At 50.5% G+C, this 24728-nt stretch overlaps 11 protein-coding genes across 11 annotated transcripts; 7 read left to right on the forward strand and 4 right to left on the reverse strand.

The window, feature by feature from the left end:
- Positions 1-478: 478 nt before the first annotated feature.
- Positions 479-1170, forward strand: ASPVEDRAFT_878080 (uncharacterized protein; the record flags this gene model as incomplete). The annotated part of the gene is made up of 2 exons (XM_040818172.1): positions 479-709; positions 768-1170. The coding sequence occupies 2 exons, from the start codon at positions 479-481 to the stop codon at positions 1017-1019; spliced, it is 483 nt and encodes a 160-aa protein (XP_040673622.1). The 3' UTR covers positions 1020-1170.
- A 1832-nt stretch (positions 1171-3002) lies between these two features.
- On the forward strand, positions 3003-3828 carry ASPVEDRAFT_57104 (endo alpha-1,4 polygalactosaminidase; the record flags this gene model as incomplete). The annotated part of the gene is made up of 3 exons (XM_040815298.1): positions 3003-3131; positions 3154-3717; positions 3745-3828. The coding sequence occupies 3 exons, from the start codon at positions 3003-3005 to the stop codon at positions 3826-3828; spliced, it is 777 nt and encodes a 258-aa protein (XP_040673623.1).
- A 52-nt stretch (positions 3829-3880) lies between these two features.
- Positions 3881-5656, reverse strand: ASPVEDRAFT_57105 (uncharacterized protein; the record flags this gene model as incomplete). The annotated part of the gene is made up of 8 exons (XM_040815299.1): positions 3881-4016; positions 4078-4144; positions 4190-4194; positions 4242-4553; positions 4598-4901; positions 4946-5255; positions 5308-5506; positions 5556-5656. 8 exons carry the CDS (start codon positions 5654-5656, stop codon positions 3881-3883), a joined length of 1434 nt encoding a protein of 477 aa, XP_040673624.1.
- Positions 5657-6010: 354 nt separating this feature from the next.
- ASPVEDRAFT_89094 (uncharacterized protein) lies at positions 6011-7568 on the reverse strand (the record flags this gene model as incomplete). Its single annotated transcript, XM_040818501.1, has 3 exons — positions 6011-6733; positions 6794-7379; positions 7432-7568. 3 exons carry the CDS (start codon positions 7566-7568, stop codon positions 6011-6013), a joined length of 1446 nt encoding a protein of 481 aa, XP_040673625.1.
- A 1868-nt stretch (positions 7569-9436) lies between these two features.
- Positions 9437-10586, reverse strand: ASPVEDRAFT_178773 (uncharacterized protein). Its single transcript, XM_040808823.1, has 5 exons — positions 10526-10586; positions 9995-10481; positions 9863-9913; positions 9672-9771; positions 9437-9611 (listed from the first exon to the last, which is right to left on the reverse strand). Exons 1-5 carry the CDS (start codon positions 10575-10577, stop codon positions 9537-9539), a joined length of 765 nt encoding a protein of 254 aa, XP_040673626.1. The 5' UTR covers positions 10578-10586; the 3' UTR covers positions 9437-9536.
- Positions 10587-10940: 354 nt separating this feature from the next.
- Positions 10941-13019, forward strand: ASPVEDRAFT_89096 (uncharacterized protein; the record flags this gene model as incomplete). The annotated part of the gene is made up of 1 exon (XM_040818502.1): positions 10941-13019. The coding sequence occupies one exon, from the start codon at positions 10941-10943 to the stop codon at positions 13017-13019; it is 2079 nt and encodes a 692-aa protein (XP_040673627.1).
- A 304-nt stretch (positions 13020-13323) lies between these two features.
- Positions 13324-15300, reverse strand: ASPVEDRAFT_34043 (uncharacterized protein; the record flags this gene model as incomplete). The annotated part of the gene is made up of 1 exon (XM_040810815.1): positions 13324-15300. The coding sequence occupies one exon, from the start codon at positions 15298-15300 to the stop codon at positions 13324-13326; it is 1977 nt and encodes a 658-aa protein (XP_040673628.1).
- Positions 15301-15496: 196 nt separating this feature from the next.
- Positions 15497-17331, forward strand: ASPVEDRAFT_47061 (cytochrome P450). Its single transcript, XM_040813692.1, has one exon. It carries the CDS (start codon positions 15661-15663, stop codon positions 17293-17295), a length of 1635 nt encoding a protein of 544 aa, XP_040673629.1. The 5' UTR covers positions 15497-15660; the 3' UTR covers positions 17296-17331.
- A 244-nt stretch (positions 17332-17575) lies between these two features.
- ASPVEDRAFT_47062 (SDR family NAD(P)-dependent oxidoreductase) lies at positions 17576-18454 on the forward strand. Its single transcript, XM_040813693.1, has one exon. The coding sequence runs from the start codon at positions 17612-17614 to the stop codon at positions 18422-18424; it is 813 nt and encodes a 270-aa protein (XP_040673630.1). The 5' UTR covers positions 17576-17611; the 3' UTR covers positions 18425-18454.
- A 610-nt stretch (positions 18455-19064) lies between these two features.
- Positions 19065-21119, forward strand: ASPVEDRAFT_89100 (DUF3176 domain-containing protein; the record flags this gene model as incomplete). Its single annotated transcript, XM_040818504.1, has 2 exons — positions 19065-19420; positions 19472-21119. 2 exons carry the CDS (start codon positions 19065-19067, stop codon positions 21117-21119), a joined length of 2004 nt encoding a protein of 667 aa, XP_040673631.1.
- An 862-nt stretch (positions 21120-21981) lies between these two features.
- ASPVEDRAFT_47063 (uncharacterized protein) lies at positions 21982-24728 on the forward strand. Its single transcript, XM_040813694.1, has 4 exons — positions 21982-22098; positions 22164-22223; positions 22294-23040; positions 23087-24728. The coding sequence occupies exons 1-4, from the start codon at positions 22044-22046 to the stop codon at positions 24676-24678; spliced, it is 2454 nt and encodes an 817-aa protein (XP_040673632.1). The 5' UTR covers positions 21982-22043; the 3' UTR covers positions 24679-24728.

Raw genomic sequence — 24728 nt, forward strand, 5'->3', positions numbered from 1 at the left:
AAGCTTACCTTGGCAGCTCAGGAATCGCCTTGTTCTTTCACTAAGTGGGTCAACCGTCCAGGACTGAGACATGGTGAGAACCTTGTGGTTAATTTATAGAGGGTACTGTCTGCGAGTACCTTATAGTTAATATCAATAACATACCTGACATATACTGATGAATAGCCTTGAGACAGCGCAGGGACCTTGGCTGGTCATCGAATGCAGGCTGCTTACAGTCACTCCACTTATCCTGAACCGTGAGTATAGCCTACAGGGGACAAGCAGCTGCTTTTGGAAGTACGTCCGTAGGCGACGGCACCATCCTTGTACCTTGTAGACCTGATTTGTGATGAAAGAATACCGTAGAAGCCGACAGGGCGAGGAACTGCTCATAGACAAAGGTATATAAGGCCACAACGTACCGACCTTCCTCTCACCATCACAGCACATCAGCAATCAATCACTCTATAAATCCAATTTCCAACCCTTTGCCAAAATGAAGTCGGTTCTCGCTATTTCCAGCCTCGTCTCTGCCGCTCTCGCCGCTGCAACTCCCAGAGCACTAGATGAGTTCCAGCTCGTTATCACCGACTCTGCGTCCCGCACCAGCGAGCTCCAGGACCGCGCCCTCATCACCCAAGGCGACGCCTTCATCGTGGCCAACAAGGGTGACCACGGCATCAACTTCACCGGCGGTGACGGATCCCTCGGTATCCAGAACGGCGACGTTGGTATGTCTTCTCTTCCTCTATATCCCAAATACAGCACCAGTTGGCTAATTTGAGGCAGTCTACGTCGGCACCGACGGCCATGTCGATCTCAAAAGCACCGACGGTGTGGCTTCCGGTGGGTTGACAGATGGCTTCACCACGGGCAGCAACAATGTCCTTGAATGGACCCAGGGAAGCTTCTATGCCTGTCCTCATGTTAGCTTCTACGCTCAGGGGCCTGATACATACATGATCTATGCCGATCGCTCTGGTGCGACTCTCGACACGGATTGCATTCAGGTTACGCTTACTGAGACTGCCATCTAAATGTCTTGATTGGTTATGATTTTGAGGATGTGGAGGGAGGTTCTATAGAACGTGTAACTAACTGATACTGTCTTTTGGAAATATATTATGATTTCGTTGAACTAGCTTCGAAGGACTCTACTGCGGATCTAACTGTACGTAGAGAGTTGAGTGATTAATGGTTAGGGCGTGGCCTTCTACCACCGTGCCTCAGGCTGCCTAGAGTATCAGGGCATTCCCAGAACACGCTAGGATCTACTTACTGAGTAAAAGATAGTCAGGGTAAGTACTAAAATAAAAAGCAAACGCTACCTCCCTGGTAGAAATCAAGTACATATGTTGTTGCCTTCCAGGTTACAGTTTTTCCTTGTATAGTCTGCTTAATTGCTGCTCTCCCCGCGTTAAGGTGTTGGTGATGACGTCGGTTTTCACTCCAATATGCGACCGTAATTCACAAAACCAGTTCGTTGATCTCCGACTGTTCTTTATATTTGAAGCTTGAACATGTTATTCGCGGAGGAAGTGCTGTGTATGTCCTCTATCCTATCTTAATATTACGTATACAGCCGTCGTCAATCTACGTACACCCTACAGGATATTGAGCGAGCGAAGTGTTGTTTCTCGAAACTCCATTTCTACCATAGCTTAATAGCTCCAGTAGTAGATTGAAAATTTGAATAATCATCAAGTTTATCGTGGGACGGCTGCAGCTATCCAGACGTTCAGATGCAGGTAGGGCTGGCCAAGATCCCTAGTAAGTGTCCCTGATGCAGGTGTTTATTATGTGCCTCTTTTAAAGTCAGAATTATCCATACTTTGCCATGCTTCTGACGACCAGTGTCACTCACCGGCTTCACTAATTTCCACAATCGAAGCCGGAGACAAGCCAAGCAGCAAACAAGCGGACGTTACCAATCTCAAACAGCTAATCTGGGCCACTGGACAGATCTGTCAGATCGGCAACCAATGTAGCAACTCCGCTGTATGGAGTCCGATCGATCAGATGGTGGGGAAGACATGGCAGCGCCTCTTGATACGACCGACAGCCCGACTGTGAGCTACGGTGCGCTTAACGGAGGATTACTAAGCAGGAATCGACCTTATCGATATAGAAGCTAGATTGAATTGAGGCTTAACCTCCGAAAGAATGACTATCTAGGGGTTTATATAGCTTTCCAAAGACCTCACATCCTTCCCGATTAGGTCATGGATCAACTACTAATAAATTCGGTATATCGAAATATTTCGATATAGAGAGATGCTGGTAGCGAGGTGCTGGATCCTCATGACTAAGCAAGATCTCCACCTCCTTCGGCTGACAACGACGTTTCATTTGGCGCCGATTCACCTCCTGGGAAGTAAAGATTCTTGGCAAGATGGTCTTCACTTATTGGTCTTGTCCTGTCCAATCGGATTTGATAGAACTACACGATCCAATCCCATAGCATGCGGCGCAGGCACACATATCGCCCGAAACAAGCCACCACCACTGTATCATTTACAAAGTTTGACACTCTTTGTCTTCAGGCGGTGTTAATTTCCACTGCGTGACAGATTCTGCGGCATAGGGCGTCTGGGACAGCGGGAGTTTGCTTTGGCCCCAAGGATCAGGAAGGCGTCGTCCGTGCTAATTTATACCCGAAATGGCTTCCTTATTGGTTACGCTTGGCAGATCGATGTACCAGGTTATAAGAATTTAAAGGCCGTCAGCCGCCGCTGCTGTAAAGGAAGTAGTTGTTCGATCAAGCTCAGATTCCACAGCAAAGCCGGTCTTTGCGATTCCATTCCTTTGCTGCTTATATTCATTCCTTACCACACCTATTGTCTACTGCCGCAGGCGGCCTTCACACTGTCCATCACAGACGAGATTACCATTATTTTCGCCACAGACTATTCTGTCCTGTTAAATACACAGCTCAGCCCAGTCTAGAAGCCTCCTCAGAACCATTCTCACATCATCAACACATCCCTGCATATCCTCACCAAACAGAGTGCAACAACACCATGAAGCCCTTCACCCTCCTCACAGCCCTAACAGGCTTTTGCCTAACCACCGCCCTCCCCACCAACGCCGTCCCACGCAGCACCACCAAGGAAATCTGGCAACCCCCCGCAGGAGCAACCTGGCAAATCGTCCTCTCCGGCGCCTTGAAAGACAAATCCATCGCGCGTCGACATCGACCTATTCGAGAACCCCGCCTCTACAATCTCCGCCCTCCACGCCCAGAACCGCAAGGTGATCTGCTACTTCTCCGCAGGCACCTACGAGGACTGGCGCCCTGACGCCAAATCCTTCTCAGATTCAGATATCGGGTCCCCGCTGGATGACTGGGAGGGCGAGAGCTGGGTTGATCTGCGCTCGAAGAACGTGCGTGCTATCATGAAGAAGAGGCTTGATTTGGCTGCCCAGAAGGGATGTGACGGGGTTGATCCTGATAATGTAGATGCATATGGGAATGGGAATGGCGGTTTTGACCTGAAGCAGTCCGACTCGGTGGATTTCATGAACTGGCTTTCTGGGGAGGCTCATAACCGGGGCCTGGCGATTGGGTTGAAGAATGCTGGGGCGATTATTGATCGTGTGCTGCCGAATATGCAGTGGGCTGTGAATGAGCAGTGTGCGGAGTGGGATGAGTGTGGGGATTTCATGCCGTTCGTTGATGCGGGTAAGCCGGTTTTTCATATTGAGTATCCCAAGGGGGAGGAGACCAATAATGAGGTTATGGTTAGAGGGAGGAAGAAGGAGGAGGCGTGTGATCCTGATGGGGTGAGGAGGTTCTCGACTGTGATTAAGAATATGAACCTGGATCATTGGGTGCAGCTGTGTTGATTGTTGTGGTGGTCTAGTCTTTACCAATGAAGCATGATGTGTTCTATACCTATCACGGTGTATACAACGGCTTGCCCCCTGTACGTCTGTAACGAGAATTCAACAAAAGGTAGATGACCTCCTGAGATACAGCCAATACCAGTCCACCAGATACCAGCCCAATCATGATAATTAAGCCCCTCAGGTATCTATACATAATATACCACGTTAGTATCTGGCCTGGTGTAATATTGGCGAGTTATTACTTACGTCGGCGAATCATCCGCCCTGAATATCTGAGTCCCAGCCAGCAGCCCACAAATCGCACTCATCACCCCTGCAATTATTAGCACATACAACCAAAGTTACACTCCTAACTTACACATCCTATCCAAATTAGCAAATATTCAACAAAACTAATGAAGGGAACGTACGAAATAGCAATACTCCTCTCCGCCGTATCCCTACAATTCAACTGCACCCACACATTATGCACAGGATGATAACACACCGCAAAGGCATTAACTACCGTCCACATACCGAACCGATTCCACTTTGGCGCATAAGGCAGAACGCATCTCGCTACGATTAACACAGCCAGGTAGCAGCAGATGGCTGTTATAACTGTAAGACCGCGCTTCTTGGTGCGATCGCTCACCCACGCGAAGAAGAATACGATAGGCAGGGTCATGAAGGCGCCGATTGCGCTTAGGGCGTTGGCTTGTACCCGGGTGAAGCCGAGGGACCTGAATGGTTAGTTTGGATATAGATATGTGGTTAGGTGGCGTACATGATTATGCTTGGGGTGTAGGTTGTCAGCGGACTCCACGTGGCGAAGACACAAGCTGTAGAGACGAAGTGAGGCCAGCGGCGGTAGTTAAGCAATGTCTTTCGTACTGTTGAGAATGGGATTCCACTTCGGAGACTGTGGGTAGATGGTGAGCTTTCGTGCCCTAATCTGGCTGTGAGGATGTGCTGCTCTCTGTCTGAGAAACGAATAAGCCCGTTGAAGAAGAGCGGTTTAGGACGTTGAGGACTCGTTGGGAGGACGAGGAGTAGAAGTAAGGCGACTATCATTGTCGCGATTCCCTCGACTATACCGTCAGTACTGGTATAAAATGTTCAGGGTAAGCCATACTGAGAAAAATATACTGCCAACCCGATAGGCTCCCCTGTCCATGCAACCGCAGAATCCCAGCACCAATCAGGGGAGAAATGGCGTTTCCTCCAAACATTCCAAAGAACAGAATTGCGACTCGTCGTCCTAGTTCCTGCGGGGTGTACCATGTGGACAGGGTATATATTGAGCCTGGAATATATCCCGCCTCAGCCAGACCCAGTAGCATACGTGTAGCAAGGAACCCTCCTCTATTCCGCAGCAGAACTTGCAAAGTTGCAATCAGGCCAAAGACGAATACCTGTGCTGGGATCCATTTGCTGGGGCCGATCTATAACACGTTAACAATGCCATATAATGACGTATCTCTCATAGGAGAATACCTTCTGCAGAAGCATATTCGACGGGATCTCTAGGACAATAATTCCTAGGAACATCAATTGATTTCCCAGGTTGATGGTATTCTGGTTAACGCCAATATCGTCAGCGAAACCCCCAGTCAGCGCGCTGGCCACGTTCATCCGATCGAGCTGGAACATGATCATGCCAAATGTTAACAGAGGTAGAACCGAGAAGTCAATTCTGTATTCCAATTAATATACTGCTGTCTCTCGTTGTTATTGGGTCTTACTTGATCCGAGCCCGGCTTTCCTCAGCAACAGTCCAATCCTGGCCAACGGCCACATCGGATTCATACTGGCTGGACTCGATCTTTGGCGACTCAATCGACATTTTCTGAATTACATTATTTCTGAAAATCTCGGGATCCTCTTCGGCTAAGTAAAGTTTACAGGGCCAGAGGATCGGGATTTGGAAGTGGAGCATATGGACGCAGCAGATCTCACCAAACGCTCGTCAAATGGCGTGATGGGCATGGCAGGATTTGATAGACTGGAATTGACCAACCAGACTGTAGAATAGAGTCTGGAGAGACGGGATATTCTTGGAATATGTCAGGAAGTATTGGCGGTTGCTCATGGCATATCCACCTCCACGTGGACTGTCTTGGAGCTCGGGATTGCCTTGGAAATACTATCTGGGTGACCTTCTAATGGTGCATTTATCCTGACTATACATAACTTATATCTACAGCTTTGAGACTATACCCTGCTTCGCTGCCTCGTTGGCTCGCTTCCACATGTTTATACGTCTCTGATGACTTGCAGCGAATTGCTGGACCCAGGCTGGATCGAACTTGGGCAGTCGTCTTCCAGGTTCTCCATCCTTCGGCTCTGTAGCCAACGTCCTGAGCAGCTCGAAGTAGTTCTCAAAGTCGGGGCTGATCAGGGTAAACTTCACACCATCACCTCTCTCTTCGATCCGTTTAGCCTCCCAGTCTCGTTGCTCCTGAAGTGGTGGCAGCGTTGCTTTACCAGAAAACACACGAGCGGCCAGGACAGACTGCCATTCAAACACCTTGAATGTGAACCCAGCAGCAACGGCACCGATAAATGCAAGTGTTGGATCCTGCTGGTGGAAGATATGCAGATATAACTCCGGGACCCGGTTATTGCGAACAGAAATATTCGGTAAGAATGGCAGTGTCCACGTATAACCAGTTCCAAGGATAATATGGTCAACGTCTGCAACAGACGTGCCGTCCTCGAAGTGTACTGTACGTCTGCTGCCTTGCCCGTCAATGTGCGAAATTGGAGGCCTCCGCTGGACTTGTGGGTGTTTGAACGCTTCGTCGCCGAAATATCCATTGTACTTGCCCCGAACAACCGCATAAATCGGATCCTGAGCGATGCCAACCAGGCTCACTGCTGTATCAGCCCCGGAGACCGAGGCGCCAACCGTAACCACTCGCTGAGAAATTAGCATCATATGCATTATATGCACCGTAGGCGATCATTTGGTTGCACTAACCTTCCCACGATATGTGTCTGGCTCCCTGAATCCCTTCGTGTGCACCACACTCCCCGGCACCTCTGCCGCGAACTCCTTTAGTCCCTCGATGACCGGGACATAAGGCACGCTATAATGCCCCGTAGCAACAACTAATGCGTCAAACTCCTCTTGCCACCAGTAGTCCTTCTCCAGACCAGGAGCCTGTTTCCGCAGCGTCAACACCCATTTCCCGTCCCTTGCCCTCTTCTCCGCATTCTCCACAGTGGTGCTATACTCAACAAGCCGGTTATACCCTTTCCGCTTAACCAGCGACTCGATATAGCGCTGGATAACAGTATGATGTCGAAACGGGGTATCAGGCCCATGGTTTGCAATTGATGCCTTGCTTCGAACTTCAGGGATAGGTTCCTGCGAGTACTGCATAATCCCCGCGTCAATATTCGCTTCTAGCGCTGGGTAAACCGGTGTATCGTCGAAACGGTTCTGACTCGATCGAGGGAAATACCCAGGCAGGGAACCTGGCGCAGGGACAGGTAGGTCGGCTGTCCGAGAAGAAAGGGCATCGAAGTCTGTTAGTGGTGGTGGTTCGTCGTTATCGTAGATCCTGCGCTGTCAGTCTATATATCCCAGGGGCCAGGAGGGCTGGGAGAACTAACCAGCAACCACCAGCCTTCTCCCTCCGTTCAAACACCCTGATCCAATCAAAGGCCTGTTCCTGGGCGAATGCATCTACGGCAATGGCGCCGGCTGGACCAGCGCCAATTATAGCCACGCTTTTGATACGGGGAGTCATGTTGGTCGTTCTTAACGCTTGCGTCTCCAGACGGAAATTGCGACGAAGTAGAGCTCCATCTTTATAGCGAGCATGTTCATATTTCCCAGCCGAGGTGAACGGGCTCTGGATTCTTGTCGCGCTCGCTGTGTGGATGTTCGGGATTTGGACTGTTGTGTGGTGATGGCGCAATCGTTAGCTTTCATCGCGACAATATCCACACTGACGGGGTGCCTGGGATGTTTCCGGGATTGCAGTCTGATTGGGGTCCAGTCAACTGCAGGGCGGGGTTTGGTTCTCGTTCTTGAAATTTCCGCCGGCAGTGATAGAACTATATCGGCCAGCCCACAGCAGGCCCAACCATCCTGCCTGCGGCGCCTCGTTCGTTCTCACAGGCCATGGGACACCCTTCAGCCTCGAGTCCCGGTTACTGCTGGATGCGATTCGTTATTTGTCACGTTGCTTCTTTGATAGGAATTCATGATGTGATACTGCAATTGGTGTCTGTCTTCCTCGCAACAGGGCTGAACTAGAAGACATCACATCAAATGTGGCCGTTAAAGCCTGCGTGCTTGCTTCTGGGATCGATCCAATCTATACAGACATGATCTAGCTAACGTACCTCCATTTATGTTTTATCCAACTGGCAAAAATAGCTAGACCTTGTCTGGATTGCATAATTACTGAAGTATGTCTCCAAATATACCGAACTGATAACTAGCCTCTCTTTGAACCGCCCTCACCACCACTCACGCAGACTCCGACTCATCACATCCTAGAACAACTTCCAGGATCTGCCCAAGCAGAGTAAGCAGCTGCTGCACAATTCCAGTCTCTTGCCTCGCCACCAAATTAGGCGCAGCACCTTCCTCACTTCCAGTTCCTACAAGCAGCGCATTAATCACCAAGCAGAGGATCTCAGTCGTCCGATCGCTTTGCCGCTTAAGATTCATATTATCACGGTGTCCACTTATATAACTTTCAAAATCATCCCTCTCATTCGCTGACATAGACTGGGAAGTATGCATAGGCACAGTCTCCATCTCCGCCTCAGCAACGCAGTCAGCGTGATGCATACTGTTGATCAGAAACTTATATGAGTGAGCAAAGCCTTGAACAGCGTAGGCCTTGTCGCCAGGGACTTCAGGAGGGAATGCTTAGCGGATTAGGCTGTCGAGTCTGGTGTTTATTGTTGCGAGTTCCGAGCAGCTGAGGGAGAATGCGATTTCAGGGACCATTGTTATTTTCCCGCCTTCTGTGGGGAATGATAGGGAGAGAGGGACCAGCATGCCCCAGGTGATGAATGCGAACAGGTTCATTTTGGTATGAGGTATGTCAAATTATTAGTGGCGTTGTACCTAGTAGGGCTGGCTTTCCTCTGAATGGGCAGGATGGATTTATACCTATACCCGGACAATTATCATTTGAATGATACCTAAAAAGCACGTTCAGTCCTCTGATCACGAGCTCTCGCGGATCATTTCCACATCCCCATGCCACACTTTTATTCGCACAGGAGGTACTGGCTACTGGACCACTCGCCGTCTGTGGATGGGTACCATGGAAGCGGCATCTCGCATATACAACCTCCAACGTACTACTGCAAGTCCTACGTTGGGTGACTACCGGCCAATTAATGCATTTCCACATGAAAGGTTGAGAGGTTATCATCTATCAGGACGACATCTACACAAGTAATCCACATACTCGAGTCCGATCTTTTCCGCTGAATCTGGGGAATTGGCCGATACTTGTCGGGGAGGCATGCCCAAGGCCTGTGATGTGTGTTCTATAGAGATCCGAGCAATAGTCCTCCTGGGGATGGTACTTCCTTACTCTGGTCTCTTCATCTACAACATAACAGCCAACACAAACTCAATTATGTCCATGGATTAAGCCCTTATATGGTTATTCGAATACCGAGATCTAATGCAAAATCAAACTACACAACAATTCTGCCTTTGCTTCTCAACGGACTGCATCGCAGCTCTACCATGGCAGCTCTGTCCCATCAATAATGTTCAAAAACTTGCCGGACGTACCCTCGCGTGTCGCACCGTCAATCTATTCTCATATCAGCACTGTTGCCCATATTATACCAAATAATCGATGTCGAGTACCCACCGCAGCCACTGTCTTGGTAACCGTCTCCTCAATGGTGTTTGGTGCCTCTTTCAAACCGATCATCTGCGCACCCCTATTGCCCATATCTGTTTGTACCAGCCTGTCATGCGTAGTTAGCCTCTACATCAGCTCGAATATAATAATGGAACAATTCGACCAGTACAGGTAATAGGGAAATGTGATGTACTCACCCAGGATGAATCGCAAAAGCTGTCAACCACTCTTCAGTTGCGTGAATAGCCCTGCATAACACAAGTCAGTCCGGTTTACAACACCCCATAGTACCGAAGCTACAACGATTGTGACCATAGGAATCAACATACACTGTCAGCCAGTTCATTCCAACCTTACTCAACGCATATGGCGAAATCCTGGCTGTCCCATACTGCTCTACATAAGCGATAGACGCCACAGCAGTGCTCATGGACGCCCACTTTGGCTTCCCGGGTGACTTTTCCAGCAATTCCCGAGTAGTCTGGAACAGGCGAAGGGTACTTAGGGTATTCACATCAAAGACCTTGGTTAGGTCCTGGATGTCAACGGTAGCAGGAGATCCGGCTGGTGAAGCAGCGCCCGCGTTGGGGATGACGACGTCGAGGTGGCTGATCCCTTCGGACTTTATGGTTGATGCGAGTTTGGTATAGTCCTCGGGGTTGGTGCTTTCAAGCTGGACGAGGAGGAGGCGGGAGCCGGGGCCTTTGGGGTGAGAGCGAAGGGACTCGACATTAGGGGCTGTGGTGTCGCGCACGGTACCAATGAGGGTGTGGTTTGAACGGGAGAGATAGGCTTCTGCGAGGCCTCTGCCGATTCCTATATCTTGTTAGTGGAGTAGTATGGGGAGGCTGTGTAAGTACCTCGCGCGACGCCGGTTATCAGGACAATAGTTGAGTCAGACATGGTAATCATTCAGTTTGGAAATGAGTTGTGATTAATATTTCACTTCATGGGATTGAAGCACCTTTATACTTAGTGAACATGACGATATATATTGGTCATGCTCGGAGGAAGAATGGTTAATGGTTAGGGCTCGGCGGAGCAGAACAGGGGAACCAAACAAACAGACCAACCATGGAATAATCGGATGAACCATGGATATGTTTGGAATGATGATGAATTGAAATAATTAGTAAATTATGGATGGTAAGCATATAGATGCTTCCTCCGAGCCCAATTCTTCCGCCGAAGCTGAGTCAGCGACTTCGGCGGAGGAACCACCGCCAACAGTGTACAACTCTTCCTTCCTCCGTCTCCCTCCTCCGAATCAACACTATGGCCGACGAAGAGTCGCAATCCAGAAAGCGACGAAAGATTCGAAAAGGGACGACCAGCTGTTGGGAATGCAAGCGTCGCAAGGTCCGGTGCAGCCTCGTCGACACGCCCAATGCCGTCTGTACGGCGTGTCAGCGCCGAGGAACAAAATGCATCACCCAGGATGTCGCAGACGAACTGAATAATGGGACGCCGAATACGGTCGAAGATGCTGGTAGTCCTGGACCCGCGCGTATACGTACTCGCATTGTACCTGACACCCCTACTTCGCCTCTTGTCGGGCGTACCCGGGATGCTCCAGCTTCCGCCGAGCAGACGCCATCTGTACCAGTGCCGAACCAGACAACTACAGGGACTTCCCAACAGTTATACGCCAGTTTTCCATCTAATGAAGATGTAGAAATTATATCCGAAGTGGCCGCGCACATTCCGATCTCATTTTATACATTCATCACCAGATCATATCCGAACATCGAGAATGGAGTGGATGAGCCCAACGCAATGCTGGATAGGCCATCTGCTGAGACCCACCCAGTTTTACTGGGACGATATATACTTCGGATAGTAATGATCCTCCAGTGCCTTGATCTAAAGAAATACGGGAAGCAGCTGTCGAAGCTGTCAGATGCGCCGCAGTTAATGATGAAGCGACTAGCAGAAACAGCCATCCGGCTAGTCACTACCCACGACGAACTTCTTGGAACGGTCGAAGGTATCGAATGCGTGATGATGGAGGGCAGTTATCAGGCAAACTGTGGAAATTTCCGTCCTGCCTGGATGGCTGTTCGAAAGGCGATGACCTTGGCCCAGGCTATGGGGATTCATCGTCCTGGGCCTTGTCCAGTGCGCCCCCTTGATACTCGCCAGAGGGTTGATCCAGCCTTTTTATGGTACCGCATTCTGTATGTTGATCGATTTATGTGTCTGATGATGGGTCTGCCCCAGGGCTCTATGGATCGAAGGATATCTAACAAAGGGGTTTTGGCCCTTGATACCCCGATGGGTCGACTGGAACGAGCCCACTGCGTCATTGCGTCTCGGATTCTAGAGCTGAACGAAGTATATTCAGAATCATACCCCATCGACAAGGTTCAAGACATCGATCGTGACCTTCAGAATGCAGCAGACATAATGCCTACCGGATGGTGGATAGTTCGTAATATGGCCAGCGACCAAAGCAACAACACCACTAAAGAAAGCACAGAATGGAACATAATCCGGCTGGTAAACCAGATCTTCCACTATGGATTGATAGTCCAGCTCCACAGCCGCTATACGCTGCGAGTTATCAACACCGACGCGGAGCAACTCCACAACTACTCCCAAACAGCCTGCGTGAATGCCTCGCGCGAGATCCTGACGCGGTATATCACCCTGCGCAATTCCAATTTGGTGACGTATACATGCCGCGTTGTTGATTTCTTCACCATCTCCGCGACCTTCCTCCTACTCATCACGCATCTCCGACAACACGCACGGACTCCAGATACATTAAATCATCTAGGTCATCAACGCCCAAGTGACAGAGCCATGGCTTCCCAGGCTATAGATAATCTACAAAAAATTGGCTGGGTAAGCCAGGACCGAATAATCGCCCATTCCGCTACTTTGTTGAACCGCCTACTCGACGTAGAGGCCGAAGCGGCAAAGGGTCGGCTTTATAACACGCATAGCATCCACACGCCCGAAGAGGTTGCGCAGGAGACGGAGAATGGACCCCCGCCAGCGAGTAAGGGCCTTCGCTTTTGTGTCCCGAATTTTGGTTTCGTGAGGGTTGTGCCGGACGGGCATATCCAGAAGGAGGTCCCTCATGGAGGGGGTATGAATCAACCTGGCGCAGGGACTGGGACCCTGCGTACACCTGACTCAGGGGAAATAGGAACGGAATGGAATAGAACAGCTGTCGGACAGGATTTACTCCCTCAGGGACACCAAGAACCTGCGAGGGAACAAGCATGGTATGCATATCCTGGGCTAGGGGCCGATGACTGGACGTTACAGGGACTGGATATGACGTTTTTCGATGGTCTGTTTCAAGGACAACTTATGCCCGCTGATGGGAATATTCAGCCATTATAAGACTTTTCTAATATCCTATAACTACGCACGCACTGTATTTGGATCTACGGAATACAAGACTGATGAACATAAACTCAAAGAATTGAATGCCTGACTTACATAGATCACAATGACTAGGGACGAGACTGGTATTATGCAACTTGCACATTGATGGCCTTTTCACTCTGCCAGATTTGTTTACTAGACGTCTGAACTAAAATGGTCTTGCTCGAGGATACCTGGGTATAACAAAGTATCGCTCCGAGTTCCTCAACAGCTCGACTTTCCAGGTATATTCTACTGACTTATGACTTTAGAATATCCATCACTGGCAAAAATTCCACTCAATCCAGCCAACTCCCTTACGTCCATCCTGTGCCCGAACCTCCGCCCACAGACGGGGAAAGAATGATACACGGCCATCCGGCGCCGTAAGACGCACAGGCGCTTGTCCACGAGGCTGAATATGAAGGACGGTATCATCAAGCCCAGCAGAAGAATATTTAATCAACGCAGTCTGCGGCAGACCATCCGGCGAGACCTGCTCCATGACATCCACACCACTAAGCTCCGCGATAGGAATAGTTGGACTCTGGATGTATCCAATTGGTATAGATCCAGAAGGTAATCGAACTTGCACACCGTGGAAATGAGTCCCGTCTTCGAGATGGAATGCACTCCAAACCCAGTCGAAGGCCCACCAGTCGCGAACACCCCAGGAGTGGTCTCGCTGTCCGGGGGCGTGGGTGAACGTTGTGACGGTTTTATCGACCAGAATCGTACCACTGACTGTGCAAGGGATCTCATACCGTGTTGCGATCCGCCATTGATATGGTGTTCCCGTTGTATACCACGTCAGATCTATATGCACAGCGACAGGCGACCCTTTCTCACCTCGGAGAAGGGCAGAAGGGTCGTCGAACGATTCACCGCGGCCGATGAGGGTAAGACGGTATTCCTTCAATGGTTGATCCGGTGAATGGGTTGCCTTGATACGGTCACTGTTAATGACCAGGTCTGATCCCGGTGTGGGTGCTTCGAAGTCGACAACAGCAACAGTTGGTCGTCCAGGTCCAGATATCAACGCATTGTACCACGAGCCCGGTTGATTCGGAGTTACGCCTAGCCGAATCCAAACTCCAATTCCCTGCTCGACGTCGGCTACATCGAAATACCAGCTCTCATTGTGGAGGGGGTCTTCACCAGCAGGGTGTGCGCCCTCATCGTTAGCATCTACAGCTAACGGCGCGGGAAGGCCGGGTTTGGGCAGCGTTTCAACTGCGTTTGTGTCGATGACATAGGTAGCTAGTCGGTCTAGCATGGTCAGGAACATGTCGTCGCCGCGATCGGTCTGTTCGAGCAGCATGGGCGACGCGAAGGCCATAGGCAGACCTAGAAAGCTCTGTCTATGAACACCCCCAATGCATTCTTCCAGTGAGAACGGCGGGTTAGGTCCGAGGGCATCGTAATAAATCTGGACAAGCTCCTTTTCATGAGCTCTTCGAGTCTCTGTGGGAACTGAAACCCCGAGGAAGAAAGCGAGATCCTGGAAAACAGGGCCGTAGTTGACCATCTGCCAGTCAACTATAGAGAACGAAACCGACTGTCCCCGCCGAAACAGCATATTATCTAGGCGATAGTCACCATGTACCAGGCACCTCTGGCTTTTAGAGTCCATGAGTGTTTCCGCGTACTTGTCGAAACAGCTGAGCCATCGTTCAACTACCTCGCGATGCTCGGTCTTGACCCTGTCTTGGTACCGACCCAGGAAGCCCTTCCAGAAAGCCTGCAATTCAGCCTGGGAAGCTTTCATCCCTACATCCAGCCATTCGGGGGGCGTTTTCTTAAGGGCGACTCCTTGTATAGTCCCCAGTGCCTGCACTGCAAGCCGGGCCTCGTCTAAGGAAGCACCTATAAGGTCGTTTCCGACTGTCGCGGGCGAGATATCCTCAAGCAGAATATGGAATCCATCCCGGTCTCGATCGGCAACGGTGCTATAGGACTTGACAATAGCCGAACATCCATCAAGTGTCGGGGCTATATCAGAGTAGAAGCGAGATTCGCGCTCGTATATTCCCAGTTTCCAGCCCGACTGCCGACTCTGAGTCCCTGAAGCAGCGAGCTTGATAACAACACTGGCAGGCCCAGTCTCGCCGTCGGTGTATTCCAAATGTACGCGATGACACTCTCCTACTTGACCGGTTCCGATACGGTCAGAGGAGAATTTGTGGACCTTCCTGCCGAGTGCCGTTGATAGGAACTCCACGGAAAGGTCCTCGACAGTGTGGATGGATAATGACATTGTGCATGCTGTCACACCATCCAGGGAATCCCCGCGTATATAAACAGTCTTGCAGATCATGTCTGCTGTCTTATTGGCAGATCATCGTTTCCCCTCCACAATCCTCCTCGGCTCGTGGCTGCGTCTTGCGGGGAACAACCCCACTGTCACACACAAGGAATCGTCCTGAATAGCTTATACTGTGGACACCTCGGTGCGTTGAGCGGGGAAGAAGATGGCTCCTCGGTACTTGGCTGTGTGTTGTTTCAGAATGCCACTGTCTTCCGCTGGCATCCGTATGGATTCATCAGCTTCATACGTTTTCTACAAATGCTGCCAGATATGACCCCGTCGCTGCCATGTAGGTAAGCCTACACAACCATGGATCCATCGTTTTATCTTGCTGCTGGGATTGCTGGCGTGGCCACCCACCTGTTGTATTTTCACAATGGCGAACACCACTTATATCCCCAACGGTACCTCCAGGCGCTCCTTCTGCTATCCTTGACGGTAGCTGGACTGTTCAAATATGTCGCAAAAGTTGCCACTGCCGATGCCATATCCCTCTCCGCCAGGTTGACCACCGTATATGTCGCCGGCATCTACCTGAGCGTGGTAATCTACCGCCTCTTCTTCAACCCACTCAACAAATATCCAGGCCGCCTCCTCGCCCGCCTCACAGCCTTCGATCAAGTCTTTCGCGTCGCCAAGAACAAGGACATGTTCCTGAAACTATACGATGCACACCAGAAACTGGGCAACTTCGTCCGCATCGGGCCCAATGATCTATCCGTCGCTGATGCAGACGCTGTCCGGGTGGCGTTTTCGGCTCAGACGACATGTTCAAAAGCACCCTGGTACTCGATTGAACTCCCTGCGTATTCAATGCACTCGACGAGGTCGAGGGCAGATCACGATAAACGACGGCGTATCTGGAGTCCGGCGTTCAGCGATAAGGCTCTGCGAGGGTATGAACAGCGGGTGTTGAAGTATAACAAGAGTCTGCTAGAGCGTCTCTCGTCATTTGACGGTCAAACCGTGAATGCATCGCGATGGTTCAATCTGTGGAGTTTCGACGTTATGGGAGACCTGGCATTCGGGCGGTCCTTCGATATGCTCGCATCCAAGTCCCAGGAAGAGCACTGGGCGATTCAGATCCTGAACAACGCACAAGATAAAGCCGGCCTGGCATTTCCGCCGTGGCTTAATCGGCTTCTCTGGCATGTCCCCGGAATCAGAAAGTCGTATTTCCGGTTCTTGAACTATTGCGCCGAGATGATTGAACAGAGGATGCTTGTGCAGGGGAAGCAGCAAAACCCTGACATCACGCACTATCTTATTGAAGATTTCAACAAGAGGAGCACAGAAGACCAGAAGGTCGAGATCCACTCTCTACATCTAGACAGTAAACTCATTATCGTGGCCGGTAGCGATACAACTGCAGCTACGCTGACATACATGTTCTTCCACCTCGCCACCGAAGAGGGCCTCCTGGCGCGGCTTCGACAAGAAATCGAACCACTACTAGGGGAGAACGGAGAGATTGAACACCGGGACCTCCAAAACGCACAGCTCTTAAACGGCTGCATAAACGAAACCCTACGACTACATCCCCCGGTCCCCAGCGGCCTCTACCGCAAAACACCCCCCGAAGGAGTCCAAATCGGCCAGGAATATATCCCAGGGAATACCACTCTCCAGATCCATCTATACTCAATCGGACGGAGCGAGAACCACTTCACACAGGCAAACGACTTCATACCCGAACGATTCTTCTCGCGCCCTGAACTGATTAAACACAAGGACGCATTTAGTCCGTTCTCAATGGGGCCGTATGGCTGTATTGGGAAGAACCTGGCATATATGCAGATTCGGCTGCTGACTGCGTATCTTATTACGAAGTTTGATGTGCGTTTGGCGCCTGGGGAGGATGGGCAGGATTTGTTGCTCAGGTCGGCGGATCATTTTACGACTGGGCTGGCGCCGTTGAATTTGTGTTTTATTAAAAGGGATTAGGTTTTGCTGGCTGTCATTTAGGCTACTGTACTTGAGATGCTGGTTTGCGTATCTATATATGCCATTCTCAGGTTAGGCAAAAACCTGGACTGCTCAGTAATGCAGCTAAAGAAGATAGACTGTGGCGCTGGTTGATACCGAATGTAGATGGACGCTGCGCTCCGTATCAAAAGATATTAATCGCACAGACCCAGATCAAGACTTCAAATGACGGAAGAGCGACGTCAGCATATTTAAGGAACAGATCCCTATTTCTCCACACCCGTCTCCGGATCTTACCTTCCGGTAGTCAACCCAAGATCGTCAACATCAAGCCATGTCTCATTATAACGGTAAAATCGCAGTGGTTACAGGCGCCGCTCGAGGTATCGGGCGGGCTGTCGCATGTGAATTTGCTGCCGCTGGGGCCGTTGTTGTCCTGGCTGATATTGAACTTGAAGCGCAAGAGGCTACAGTTTCTCAGTTACAGAAGGAAGGACACAAAGCTTTTGCATACTTCTGCGATGTTACCAGTGACGATTCCGTGTCTTCCTTCGCATCAGCTGTTCTCAAGGAAGTGGGCTGTCCAGACATCATCTACAACAACGCCGCCATAATGCACACAGGCAGCATCCTCAACGCCCCTATCGACAATATCCGGAAAGACCTTGATGTGAATGTCCTCGGCTATATTCGAGTTGTCCAACAATTTCTCCCGTCCATGGTTTCTCGAGGCTCAGGCTGGATCATTAATACCGCGTCGCCCAACGCCTTTGTCCCCCCGCCAGCAGTTGCCGAGAATCTCATGAGCTACTGCATCACCAAGGCGGCTGAAGTGTCTTTAAGCCAGTCCATGGCAGTAACGCTTGTACCCAAGGGCATCGATGTTAGCGTTGTGTTTCCTGACATCACCCACACTGAAGCTGTCAACGAGTTATCAGGAACGGCATCAGATGAGTTTCATGCCGCCATTCCCGGTTTTATGCAGAGCCAGGGTCGGCCGCCTGCTGACGTTGCTGCACAACTTGTCCGGGACTTGCGTCCTGATAAGTTCTTCATTAATGCGTACGCTGGCTTCGAGAAGATGTTGACGGTTTGGGCAGACCGGAAGCTGGACCCGGCTTATGATTACTTTGGGGAACATAAGTAGAGCTCGCTAGAAATTTATTTCCGTAGTGTCCTATCTGGTGAGAAGGCTACCGCGTTACCTGAATCCGTGTTTCCCTGTAGGGTAGAGTGTTCAGTTTGTCTAGTCGGATCGCAGAACCGGGGAGTATTGCCAGCTCACACTTGTGATAACAGAGTATCAGGAAATCCCTGTTTGCCCCGACGCCACCAAAATAGTTCACGCAGAAATCATCATGATTATCCTTGTACTCTGAATCTTGAGTGGAGAATGCTAGAATCATGCAGAGAAGGCCATGGCAACAAATATTTTGACTGAGAGTTTAGTATATATTTATATATACTAAATAGCCCTTATTAACTAGCTTTAGAAGTGTAGAGGAGCTTAAAATTTTATTAGAAGTAAGATTTATAATGGATTATCTCCAAATTGACCTTAGCCAGGTATAGTATTCCACTTGGTGGGGGTCTCCTCGTACTGGACGCAGATCGCGGGTCAGTTCGAGATGAGACCCTTGACTTTGACTTCTAGCGTAAGGCTGTGCACAACCAGCCTCGCTAAGCGACAAAAGTCAAAGCTCCAAGGAGATGGCGCAGTCATAGTCGCTGATGGGCACCTTCAATAGCGAAACGTCTACGTTGCAACCCTTCTCATATCCCAAACAATGTCTTCGAAAACAGCACGTTTCTCTATGGCAGACTGGAAGGCATGGAAGCTCGAGCTGTGTGCGCTTGTCGGTGCGCTCCTTTCTTTCGCGATCATGGTCATAGTACTCGGAATCTTCGATGGTCGTCCGATATTCGACTGGAAGAATGTGACACTGAACGCTATCATTTCGGTGCTTTCAGTCGCCATGAAGGCAAGCCTGACGTTTGCGATTGCGGAGTTGATCGGACAATGGAAATGGATACTGTTCTCGCGAGCTGAACGGCCGCTGACAGACTTCGAGCGAATTGACATGGCCAGCCGTGGGCCGTGGGGCAGTCTGAGGGTTCTCTCACGGATGCATGGCTTCCAGGTGTAAGGCCACGATTAGTATATCCCTTTGAGTATCTAAGCTTACTAGAGTAGCTTGCCCCTGCAGCTTGGTGCCCTGTTGATCGTGCTTGTACTCGCGCTCGATCCATTCTCACAGCAGCTTATTCAATTGGAACAGCGACCCAGCTATGGCGAACCTTCCTGGCATACTACGCCAGGGGCTTCGTTCACCACGCTGGCGACGAGCTTCGACCAGGGCAAAGCACTGTATGCGCACGATTGGTCGCGCGCTGAAAACTCAACCCGCAACCCAGTCATTAGGATGACGACGGAGCTGGAACTGCCCATGCAAGCGGCCATCCTGGCTGGGCTCTCTCGTTCTCGAAAAACAATCGATCAACAGAGCACCGTACAGTGCCCGACCGGAATCTGCACCTGGGACCAGTTCCAGACCCTTGGTGTGTGCCACCGGTGCCAGGACCTAACGCCAGAGTTGAAGAGGGTGGATGATTTCGGGGAAGTATACAACTCCCTCTATAATGACGGACACGGAGACGTATACCAGAAGGAAAACGGGACTGCCTTTAGTTTACCCAATGGCCACTTCCTCATGAATATGAATGGCTGCTCACTCACCGACAGTACTTGCGACTACCTCAGTCCGGCAATCGGCCATGCGCCGCCGTCACAATTGACCATGTCGTCGTTTGGAACGGGGGACCCAAGCAAGACCAATAGCATGCGGGATATCAATACTCTGATATGGTCCATGAGTGTGATCCACCTAGACTCGGCGGAGATCGAAAGCTCCCCCAAGGAAGACTACGAGTATGAATGGCCTGATATACCGCTCCTTGCAACCGAATGCGCGATGTATTACTGCGTAAAGTCGATCAGCCTGACAGTGGAGGACAATATTATCCACGAGAACGTGAAGGAGGCAACCGATGCAGTTCGTGACCCCAATTCCTGGCTTCTCTCTTCCTCGTCCTACGACAGCCTTGCGCCAGAGAATATTCCACCCGTCAACGAATCTGCCACGCTGGAGTTTAACGAGCTTTACGCCTACGCTGGCCGAAGCGATCTTGTCCTTTATTTCCCGGACAACTCAACCAAGCCCACATACTCAATCACTGACGACGCGGTCTGGGCACTGAGCCACCGTATGCAGGATTTGCTTTCCACGAATATCACCACGGGAGCGAACATGACTTCCGCAATGCTCGATCTTTTGCCAGAAGATGCAGTCGGGTATAACGGGGTGATACAGGACCAGCAAAGCATTCCGGCAGCAGTTGGCTCTGTTTGGAATGAGGACAAGCTCAACATAGAAGAGACCTTCGGTACGCTTGCTACGAGCATAACGAACGGAATGCGAGAGGAATACGACGGCTACGCTGTTGACTATGTGTACGGCCATACAGGGACGCCTACGCAGTACTATAAAGCCCAGTGGGGATGGATCGCGCTCCACTGTTTGGTGTTGATTGGTGCAGCACTATTCATGTTGGTGACGGCGAGGAACTCAACTAGCTCGCAAAGTGTTCCTGTGTGGAAGAACAGCCCTCTTGCAACCATTAGTGGCGGGTCGTCGGCCGTGGACATTCTCAGGGGCGCCGAGACTATTGGGGAACTGGAGAAGAAAGCGCGAGAGAAAAGCGTGATGATTCCAGTGGGCAGCGCATCCACGTCATACCAGCGCATCAGGCAGAATGAAGAGAGCAATGGATCTTCGACGTAGGGGCTGCATGTGCAAAGAAAAGAGTGTGACAAATCCTGACGGAAGGGAGGCTGATGCAGGACACATCTCTTGACCCTCTTCATACATCCGGCGTGTGTCTAGACGTTGAGACGAAAAGAGCGGCATATAACTACAGCTGCAAATAGGAACTAAGAGACATACAAAACGAATGTTATCAAGCTTCATAAGACGGGTGGCAGGCAAAGCTTAGCAGCTTCCGGGCTAGAAAGAACGGGCTGCGGGGCTTATTAGAAGTCACAATGTCAAAATACTCAAAAAGGCTGGAGAGGCTCAAGGTTCAGAGGTGGTGTCTACGTTTTTGGGGTGCGATAGGCCCGACAAGGGGTTCGACCGGTATCTTTGGGAAGCCGTCGTAGCTGTCTCTTTTGTGGAAGACCCAGACGGATTCCTCATTGAAATAATCCCATACTGAGCTATATTCTGGGTTATTCGCAGTAGTGTCGTATAACGGCTTTCTGTACCGAATGTAGAAACTCGTTGCGTTACGAAATGAGCGTAAAGGTCTACCCAGTAAGTAAAAGCAGTAAGGAGTAAACGCCAAAGCGGAAAGGGACAGTCATCCACCTTTGTAGAAAGTCAAGTATATATGTATCTCACTCACGGTAGGCCTACGCGCGTTTTCAGACAGGGCAGACTTGGTATGCGTCGGCAAGCACAGAGGCCGCCTCGGGCGTCTTTCAACACCACGTCTGGACGATAATCCCTGTTCAGGAGGTCAAAGCTGAAAGGCTCAGGCAACACCAATCATCGTCCGACACATTTCGCGCCGGGCAAGAGGCTGTCGATCGGATTTTATAAAGGTCAGTCTTTCCTCTCCAACTATCGAAATACCGAGGCCCATGGGATACCCTGTCCATATTATATTTGCGCTATGCTCGGACAGTTTTACCTAGGACATTAACAATGGCCAGTGATTCCGCCCCCTCTCAGAAAGGACCATGGCAACGGGAACTTGAAGGTTAGGTTGTTGGTTTCTCTTTCGCGTCGCTGCCTTGCTATCGGGCATTTACTAATTGCAGACAGCGTATTGCAGAAGACAAGGCTTGGGGGAGCCAATTTACCAGCCCGTAACGCAGGAAGCCCGTAAGGGAAAACTGGCATACCCGTAATGGGGTCCATGATTCTCTGAAACTAACGCGATGACTTTGACAAGGCCAAACAGAGCACGGCTGCCGTGTTCGCGTAGGTGACGACGTATTCTCGTCACGAAGATGGCACAGTGCCTTGAATAAGGAAAATGCGAGAGCAAATGCAAGAGAGGATACCGCAGAAGAGGCTGTTCTGTATTACAAAAGAACAATCGAGCAAAAATACACCAATCTCCTGTGTGAGCGTCTCGAAGCTGGGGACCATCGCGGGCTTGAGCAATGCATTCACTCTGGAGCCAACGTCAATGGACCCCGCTATCCTGCAGAAGGGTACAGCCCGCTGCTCATCGCTATACGCCGTCGTGACACAACAGCGATACGTATCCTACTCGCAGCGGGTGCTGATATCAACTATGGCGGTGCCCTGCGGGCAGCTATTCGTTCAGGAGACGCAAATATAGTCTTTACCCTGTTAATAAACGGTGCCGATGTTCGTGGTGATGGTGTTCTGGCAGCTGCTGCAGAATGGGGAGATCCAGAAGTCCTGCGAATGTTGGTAGTACTCGTCGCGGGAGCAGACTTCGCAAACGTGCCGGCTGGGGCGACCATAACCTGTCAGTGGGAACTCCCACAGATCTTTGCGGACGAGGGCAGCAAATTGGATATCTACAGAGTGCCAACAATGACCAAAAAGACCAAGAGTGTCGTATTCTCAACATGCGCCAAGTATCTCGAAACGACGTACGGGAAGCAGAGTATCAGGCTCTTGGACGGTATCGTTTGTGCTCTTAAAGATCAGGACGGCGTTTATGGCAAGTATTTAATCCCAGTATTATGCTAATCTAACGCCTGTGCTAGTCAAATATGGTATCATAGTTAGGGCCACGAGTCGGAATGTCAGCGTTATTGTCAATCCGTCAATGAGAGAGCTATTAGATGCGGTGGTCTGGCTGTGCTTGACATTTCGTGAACCCCCTCCACACGGTCCACAGATATCAACAGGCGAACTGAACCACGGTAAGCTTTCATTTAAGCCATGGCAACCTCTCGCAGAGTTTACTATGCGTGACACATGTTGGGCTGCACTTTTCGACTCGGCGGTAATTGTCCTGGAGCCGTCGACGACGCCAAACTGGGGGTGGATATTAGATATCACCTTCGAGAACATGGTTCAGCTGGCTGCCGTCGAGTACCCTGTGTGGGTAGATAATGGCATCGTGCTCATGGGCTATTCCACCGCATTAATCCCCGCCGGAAACTGCAGCGAGAAGACCATGCTTTGGCATTTGCAAGTTGCAGGGCATGACAGCCAATTGAACATATCCGAGCTAAGTGTCACCAAGGGGCTCTGGTGGAAGACTCGAGAAATTAAAGACCTGAGATCGGAAAGGAACCTTCTGGGCTGGTGTGGAAATGCCAGTGTTTCTCTGGGAACTATGAATGCAACAGCAGACATCAAACGGTCTGACGCAGGCAAAAAGCATACTTCGTGGCAATGGACTGGTGCAAACCTACAGCTGGTTGCACAGTCCGGAGGCCCAGCCCAGGTAGGAGGCCAACTAGGGTTCGCATTCTGTCGGAAGATGATGGCGGTTCACTTTAGCGCGTCTGATAATTATCTCAAATGTCTGCGAAATAGCGTCTCTGAGCAGATTATTGTATACGACGCTGCACAGCAGAGGGCATGGCTCGTGTCACTGATATGCGTGCTGCATCAAATGCTCCTCTCCTATGCAAAACATCATGGGTTGGCATCTGGTGTACCTCAAACGACATCCGGCAGCAATAACGGTGGCCTTGCGTCGCTCGAGGCGTTGAAGAATACTGCTACTTCAGTAATAGATCGGGCATCCAGTCTTGAATTAACAGTTCGGGACCTCATCATGGGGTTCTCTGTGAACCTGTCCAAAACAGCCGTTCAGAAACCGAGTGGCCGTAAGGTATATGGCTATGAGTTTTGGGATATCATTGAAGATTCCACACACTGCGAGTTAAAGCAGCAACAGCTCGAACGACAGGGCCTGGCTTGGGCACCGCTGCTGGGGGAGATAAAATGCCTGTTCTGCTCAGAATTTGGAGACGCTATTATTGGAAATCGCGCCGCCTCTGTGCAGTCGCCTTGCAATCGTGTACCAGCAAGAAAGGATCTGATGGCGGCTTCGACTTGCAGCCTAAATGCTCTGCTGGAAAGGCACGGTGCCAGCCTTCGAGTCCCCAATCCCTCAGGTATACTTGCCGGAACCCCTTTCCAACAATGCTCTCACCAGGGGCAGAAGGACACATGCTGGGAATCTCCCAACTTTCTCCAGGACGTTCGTGGTTCAAACCCGGATTCCCAAAAGACAGTTATCAGGGCAGACACGTATCCCAATGGCGCAGTTGTTTTTGGCCGCAGCGGAAATCGGTATGCTGACATGGTTCAATGGGTAAATTTAGTGATCAGGAAATAGATGACCCCTTACCAGAGTTGGATTTTATAATATTCATCGTGAAGGCAGTG

Source organism: Aspergillus versicolor (assembly GCF_001890125.1).
Source record: "Aspergillus versicolor CBS 583.65 unplaced genomic scaffold ASPVEscaffold_14, whole genome shotgun sequence".
Lineage (NCBI taxonomy): Eukaryota > Fungi > Ascomycota > Eurotiomycetes > Eurotiales > Aspergillaceae > Aspergillus > Aspergillus versicolor.